General features: G+C 43.1%; 1 protein-coding gene across 1 annotated transcript in view; it reads left to right on the top strand.

Moving 5' to 3' along the window:
* The window catches only part of HOGA1 (4-hydroxy-2-oxoglutarate aldolase 1), a 33,257-nt gene extending 27,533 nt beyond the window's left edge, over nt 1-5,724 (top strand). The window contains exons 6-7 of the mRNA XM_075612375.1: nt 1,673-1,806; nt 5,218-5,724. Of these exons, the coding sequence (XP_075468490.1) occupies nt 1,673-1,806; nt 5,218-5,367 (284 nt within the window). The 3' untranslated portion in view covers nt 5,368-5,724. The remainder of the gene's footprint in view (nt 1-1,672; nt 1,807-5,217) is intronic.
* The last annotated feature ends 1,827 nt before the right edge of the window (nt 5,725-7,551 follow it).

The following is a 7,551-nucleotide window of genomic DNA, read 5'->3' as shown; positions in this document are numbered from 1 at the left end:
GTCCCATAAGACACAGCGCACCAGAGGTGAATAGTAATATGTGTAATATAAAAACACACAACAAATACATGAACTTACATTTAAGATATTAAAAGTGGGTTCCACTTAGTCCAGTGAGAGCTGAAAGTCCAATGTTGTTATTCAATGTGGACCCGGTGCACCAAGTCCCTAGACTGACTGCTCGCAGCACCTGGAATCCTGGAGGCCCCGCAGAATAATCCACTGCTAGAGCGTCTCAGCCATAGCAGCGCGCAGAGTAACAAAGTATTTCCTCACAGCCTCGTTTGTTCCAGCTGATCGCGAGTAGATGATATCTGTAGCAGCAGCGCATACTATGTCTGTGTGTGTAAGTGTCACGGTTGTGCTCGCCTCAAACCATGGTCGGACCGCTTGGCTGAGGTGGGGTTGTATAAGCACCGACCTTAGACCACGCAGGCTGATCCGGATTGCGCAGTTCATAGTCGTACATAGCAGGATCGGGACTGGAGAAGGCAGCATAGTCAGTGGACAAGCCAGGGTCAGGATCGGAGACATCAGGGTGAACGTAGTCCAAGCAGGGAGTCGGCAACAGGAGATCAAGCAGGTCTTCCTGCGTCAGCGAAAATGCTGCAGGTCGGGAACGGGGTTTGCGCGAGCGGCGTCCACGGTCCATGGCGCCGGTCTCAGGAAGGAGAAGGCTGACCGGAGTGGGCACACCGCCAGGCAGCACTGGTAAACCAATGCTTCAGCGCAGGAGTCCAGAACGAGCCTGAGCGGAGAGAGCTTCAGGACTCAGCGACAGGCCTCTGCTATGGGAAGTGCAGCAGGCACCAGGAACCAGAGACAGGCCTCTGCTATGGGAAGGGCAGCAGGCCTCAGGAAACAGGAAGCTGAAGTTACACTGGAGATCCAACGCTTAAGCACAGGAACCAGGAACATGGGCTAGGAACAGAGAACAAGAAACAACGACAAGGTGGCCAAGACAGGTGGCTGTGGCAAACACAGGACATCCAAGGAGGATTATGCTCGGCCGAGAAGGATTGTGGGGATGCAGTACTTAAAGGCCAGCGGGTAAATCCCTGGAGGAGGGTGTGAGGGCCCTGCTCCAATGAGTGAGTACAAGGCTAGGTTGCAGTGATAGCTTGCACAGCTGCAGTAGAAACCATGGGGAGTGTTCCAGGACTGCACAGGTCTGTAAGGCAAGGTAAACAGTAAACTGAGGTGTGGATTCCTTACAGTAAGTATGTATGTATGTATGTATGTATGTATGTGTATACATGAGGAAGACCCCCCTGTGGGATCGAAACATTGGACTTCTGTGCTTTGTGTTTTAATACACTTACTGAATTTACCTGCCTGAGTGCTGTCTCCTTTTTGCCAGTTTCTGGTAATGTATGTTTTTGTTATCTTTATGGGATATGCACCAGCCCATTCAGAATACTTTATTGGAGTGCCTGTGAAATCTTTTTCAAATAAATATATATATATATATATATCCCCATCAATGAGAAATCAAAGTTTTTTTTTAAATGTGATCACCACAGTCCAAAAGTAAGCAATGGTTGGGCCAGTTGTCTCCAACACACTTTTTGGTTAGTGGGCATGTTGAATTAAGTGATACAAGTACTTCTGTTAACATTACAAAGGTAAGCGTCTTTACTGTAACTAACTGTGCCCTCTGTTTGTGCTGCAGGTGCGGTTGGTGGAGTTTGTGCTCTTGCTAATGTCCTTGGAGCGCAGGTGTGTGAGCTGGAAAGGCTCTGTCTGACTGCTCAGTGGCATGAAGCAAAGCAGCTGCAGTACCGACTCATAGAGCCCAATGCTGCTGTAAGTATACTTGGGGGGATCACACCTCTCTCATAGTATTTGTGTCTCAACTATAGACCTTGTAAAAAAAACAAAAACAAAACCCCTCTTCATCGGACCCGTAGTAAGAGAATCCCGCTCAGGGCCGTACAAAGCAGAGGAAGGAGCCAGCTGGTATGTACTATCACAGCTGGCATTTTGCTAACTAATGGGGAGTGCAGCTGTCCTGCTGGCGGCCGTCCAGGTAACATCTTTTAGTTTGTTTCTGTTGTGGAGAACATATGACAAAGCGGACAAGGTCACATGGCTTGTTGGAGGGTAAAGAGGGCAGCTATAATATGGGGATAATACTATAAACAGCAACATTAAAAGGTCACTTTTTCACAGTGTCCCATTATTGCAAATACTTGTTTGTTTTGCTTCCGCTAAATGCAGTAACTTAAAAGGTGCAGCTACTGTACATGCAGAATAAAATAAATTGCAGTGGGTTTTTTGTTAGGTTAGATGAGGGAGCTCCACTCCAGTCCTCAAGAAACCCCCCCCTCCCCTCCTCTCTCGTCCCCCCCCTCTCCTCTCTCGTCCCGTTCCCCTCTCCTCCCGTCTCCCCTCCTCTCCTCTCTCATCCCCCCTCCCCTCTCGTCCCCCCCCTCCATGTTAATCAGTTGGATAACACATTCCGGCGTTGAAAAATGGCCCTTAGGGTTGCATTGTAAAGCGTTGGATAACGAGGACTACCTGTATGCCGTGTAGTGTGTGCTGGGGAAGATTTATGTCCCATTCATGTGAACTGTTCTCTAGTTCTGGGAAGCAGTATCACAGTATATTTAATGAGGAGACACCTCTAGTTAGTTTGATGACAGAGAGGGGGGCATGTTTTAAATTGTTACATTTTCATTGATGTGATTAAAGAACAACTTCTATCAGAGCCTCCGGTGTAAAGGAAAAAGTTCACATTTTCCAAGATAATGTGATTAGTTATACCTGTGAGATCATGTTACAATGTCAGTATTCAAGATTATACTGTGTTATTGTTTAAGTCACCCCTCATATGGGGAGATTCACGAACCTCTGATGTGGGTTATCACCCAGCAAGCCCACAATAAGTGCCGCTTAACACAGGACTGTGGAACGATAGCCCATATCGGAGGTTGGTGTATCCGGGCTAGAGATGGGTGAATTGTGGCGGCGAATTTGGGTCCGCAGCAATTCGAATGGTTCCTTTAATCCACAGATTTCAGCAGATCAATTTCCAAAGGTCGATTCGCATTTTGCGAAATTTTTATTATTATTATTACCAATACACTCTGTGGATTCCGCAATCCGTTGCCGGATTTGTAGAATTTAATCCACGGAATCAGCAATCCATTGTCTGATTCAAGAATCCGCCAACGGATTGCTGAATCCACGGATTGGATTCTACAAATCTGTCAACGGATTGTACCCAACGGTGGTTTTTGATGAATCCCCCGCGCATTTAAAACCGACCAAATCCGTTTGCGGATTTTGGGTGGAAAATGTGAGAACATCTGGGTATCTGATTTGGACGGATTCGCACATCACTAATTCTCGCCATGGAGTCCCTGACCTAAAGGAAAAAGGCATGCTTAGATTGTTACGTTTCCATTGAAATAGAGAAATAACTTCTATCGGAGCCTACCGTGTAAATTAAAACTTTCAAACTTTCCAAGATAATTGAATTACTTATACCTGTGTGATACATTGTTACAACGTTAGTAACCAAGATTTAACTCCATTAACCTACCGCTGGTATTAATTCACATTGGTCCTAAGTGGGACTTCTAAGGCGATAAATATCAAAACAATAAGTATTTTCATTTTTGCATTATGACCCTTTAATGTTTTCAGAATTAAAGCACAAAGTAGGTACTTTATTGGAAGATCAGTCTCAGCAATAAGGCTTCAAAGCCATAGATGGGTGTGCGAATATGTAAGACCAGCTGTTAAAATGTCCATGAGCTGCTGTCCAACACTAGGACAAACATGGAGATAAGTATGGCATACCCATTACTGTGGCATTAATATGACAGTAGGCTTGCAGTGAACATGAGATAGTGTACCCTGCTAAAAAGTCAACCACATTTTCCTGATCATAAGGCACTCACATCAATTGTTCAAGTATATTTATAGGACATGACAGATTGTAATTAACTGAAGGAACATGGATTGTTGGAAAACTGGATACTCAACTACTCATCTCATGGACATGAGCTTTGATCTGGGAATTCTCCTAAAATGTATTGCACAACAAGTTTGAAGTGAACGTTTGCAGAATATGAAGAGCAGATGCTGAAGGTTTCATTTGAATGCCCTTGTAGATTTTGACATACATAGTACTTCTTTAACCCAGGCTGTGCTGGAAAGCTGTGTAATACGGCAAGCATAAACTTATAGGGTTCCATGTTAAAATGCACAAGAAGTCAAGAGTGATATACTGCTCATTTGCATGTCATTACCCAGAATCCCTGGCTGCAGTGGAAGCAGGGTTTGCCAAGCGATAATGGAGAGACAGGATTGCAGAGCTGTCTGAGACATGCAAATTTTATTTATTTATTTATACAATGTTTTACCAGGAAGTAATACATTCTCTCGTTTTCAAGTATGTCCTGGGCATAGAGTTAAGATGACAAATAATACATGGTTACAAATACATAGTTACATTAAGCACACCACAGTGGTATTTTTATTTACTGTACACTGAATGTGGAGGATTTGTCACTTTTTCTTTTAACCACCATAACTATTTAAATAATGTACAGATGTAACCAGTACCATTGTGAACCTGACTTTATGCGATCTTGAGACCTCTATCCAGTTCTTGTTTTCTAATGCCAAATAGTGTATTCAAATTAATAGCGATCTTGGGTTTCTATGGAGAACCAGAACTTGGTCAGAATCTCAGGACAACACGCGGAATCTTGGCAGAATGGCAACATATCGCAATACAACATGCCAAACAACAGATTTTCCATGAAATGTAATTCGTGCATATATTAGCATCTTGTATTACCACGTATAATAGATTGGCCATGTCTGCAAGTGGAGAATACAGACCACTCCTTTTTATACATATTGTAAATCTACTCATTTACAAAAAAGCCTCCCCTACCCCACTAGCTGCAGGGGGAGATTCACGAACCTCTGATATGTGTTATCACACAATATCTGCCGCTAAAGTCAGTGGCAGTTATTGCAGGATCGTGGAATGCTAGCCCATATCGGAAGGTGGTGAAACAGAACAGTATTTTCATGCTACACTGTTCTTATAACCACTCCCACACATGCCTCAAAAAAAGATGTGCATGTGTATCTCATCATCTTCAGCCCATGTCGATCCACTGCTGGAGAACGAGAGAGGGTCCTGATAGACCTGCATCTGAGGGGGGTGGTTATTTCCATATTTTTGTCTTTTAGGTGACGCGCAAGTTTGGGATCCCGGGCCTGAAGCAGGCCATGGACTGGTTTGGGTACTATGGAGGACAGTGCCGTTCCCCTCTTCTCCCACTAACAGAACAAGAGTCAAAGGAACTGAGGAAAGATTTTACTGCAAATGGCTGGCTTTGAACACATGCAGAACGACAAGGCGAACATGTATTACTGTCCTTTGCAAACACTATTGATTGCTGTGATTTTTACATAATTCCCCAAATATAGTGGGTAACATGGGCAAATATCTACTTCATACACTGACAAAAAAAAGTTTATATATTGGATATTTAAGGAACATAGGGCAATATTTACTATGCAGTCTCTGCCATAAGGCCCCTTCCGGTGCTGGAAAACCCTGTACAGCTCATTCGAGTCAATGGGCCTAGTACAGGGATCTGCAGCCTTTCAGAGCCGCAACACGTGCATGAATATTACACCCCCACAAACACATACATATACTGTACACACACTAATAGGTATATACTGTATAAGCATTAACATACCACAAATTTACTTTAATTTGAATTAGGGAAAAGAAAAAATATGTGGGGGAATAAAATGCATCCCACAATAATAAGTTCCTTTATTTTGTTTTCATTGTTTTTCCGTGCAAAACAGTTTGTCATTTCCAAATACACAATACATACATACACTACCCTCCCAAATACAGACACACACACTACTACCCCCCCAAATACACACACACACACACACACACACACACACACACACACACACACACACACTAATACCGCTGCCCAAATACACCCCCCCCAAATATACACACACACATATACACTTACATTGGACCTGCCTCTCCTCACTGTCCTGGGTTGCTGCGGCTGCTCTCCCTCACTGTGCTGCTCTTGGCTGCAGGCGCCGGAAGTGGCGGTGCGCACTTCCGGCGCAAACCGACATGAGAGAGGCCTGGCGTGGGACAGTGCAGGGGGCATGCCAGCAGCTGGGGAGATGCCCGGCAGAGACAAGAGGCCCGAGAACAGCACAGAGCACAGTGGGAGAGCCGCAGGTTGATGACCCCTGGGTTAGGAGATGTTCCAGCACCCGAAGGTGTTTTATGGCAGAAGGCTTGGTACAAATGGGCCAATCTAATTTATTGCAACAATATACCTATGAAATTGCATGTACATCCATTAGGTTTAAACAGCAAGATATAGAAATGGAAACTATAGTTCTTAGGCATCTTGTTTAAAGAAAATCGGTATACATGCGATAAATTGACTAAAAAGGTATGTAGTAGCAGTACTTTTATATAACAACAAATACCTATAGTAAATAAAAAGATATTGCTCCAAATGAACAGAATGTGTGTGTGGTTTATTAAAAGTCACAACAGATTATAACCACTTCTAATAAAATAAGTCATGTGCAGGACGGACTGAATTTGGCAGATATTCATATTATAAGGTGAAATTAAATAACTTCTTTCTTGAGAAAGATTGCACTTTACCCTCAGATGTCAGTCACAGGAGTGTGATTTAACTGTAAAGGTAACTTGTACTTATTGCTCATGGAGTATAGTGATTTCACAAATTGAGTTAACAGAAAAACACATTTTGCACTGTGTGACAGGCTGAAATACTAGTAATAGAACTATAAAATGACAGGATGGCATATTCATTTTTACCAGGTCTTACCTGTGATTAGGGCAGAATAAAGTAAGCTTCAATCCATCAGCTTGCAGCAGTGTGCAGAATTTGTGGAGAGCAACACTGATAAGTGTTTTATAAAGTGGTATTTTTATTTACTATACACTACAGTGGACGGATTTTGTCACTTTTGTTTAAAAACATTTTTACCCACCATAACTTTTTTAATGTCTGGTTATACCCATGTATCAGCTTCACTTTGTATAGCCAGCAACCAACCTCACACTGATGAAACCCAAAGGGTTGAAACAGCTGTCTGTGAGCAGGGTTACAGGCGCTGCACTTCTTTAACCCAGGCTGTGGTGAGAGGCAGTGTAATACGGCAGGGATACGCTTATAGGGCTCCATGTGAAAATGGATAAGAAATAAAGAGTGACACACTACTTATTTGTCTATACCCAGAATCCCTTGCTGCAATGGAAGCACTGTTTGCTAACCGATAATGGGGGCAGACCTGTCTGAGATATGCAAATACACCACAAGTGGTATTTTTATTTACTGTACGGTGGAGGGTTTTTGTGACTTTTTTTTTACCCACCATAACTCTTGCAATATCTGTTTAGAACTTTACAAACCTTACAAGTGTACGGTTCCCACTATTGTAATAAATAGGTGATCCTCTATGATTTTCTACTCAGTATTGGGAAATGCA

The sequence above is a fragment of the Ascaphus truei genome, chromosome 8 (genome assembly GCF_040206685.1).
Source record: "Ascaphus truei isolate aAscTru1 chromosome 8, aAscTru1.hap1, whole genome shotgun sequence".
Taxonomy (NCBI): domain Eukaryota; kingdom Metazoa; phylum Chordata; class Amphibia; order Anura; family Ascaphidae; genus Ascaphus; species Ascaphus truei.
This window is presented reverse-complemented; position numbering and strand designations above follow the sequence as displayed.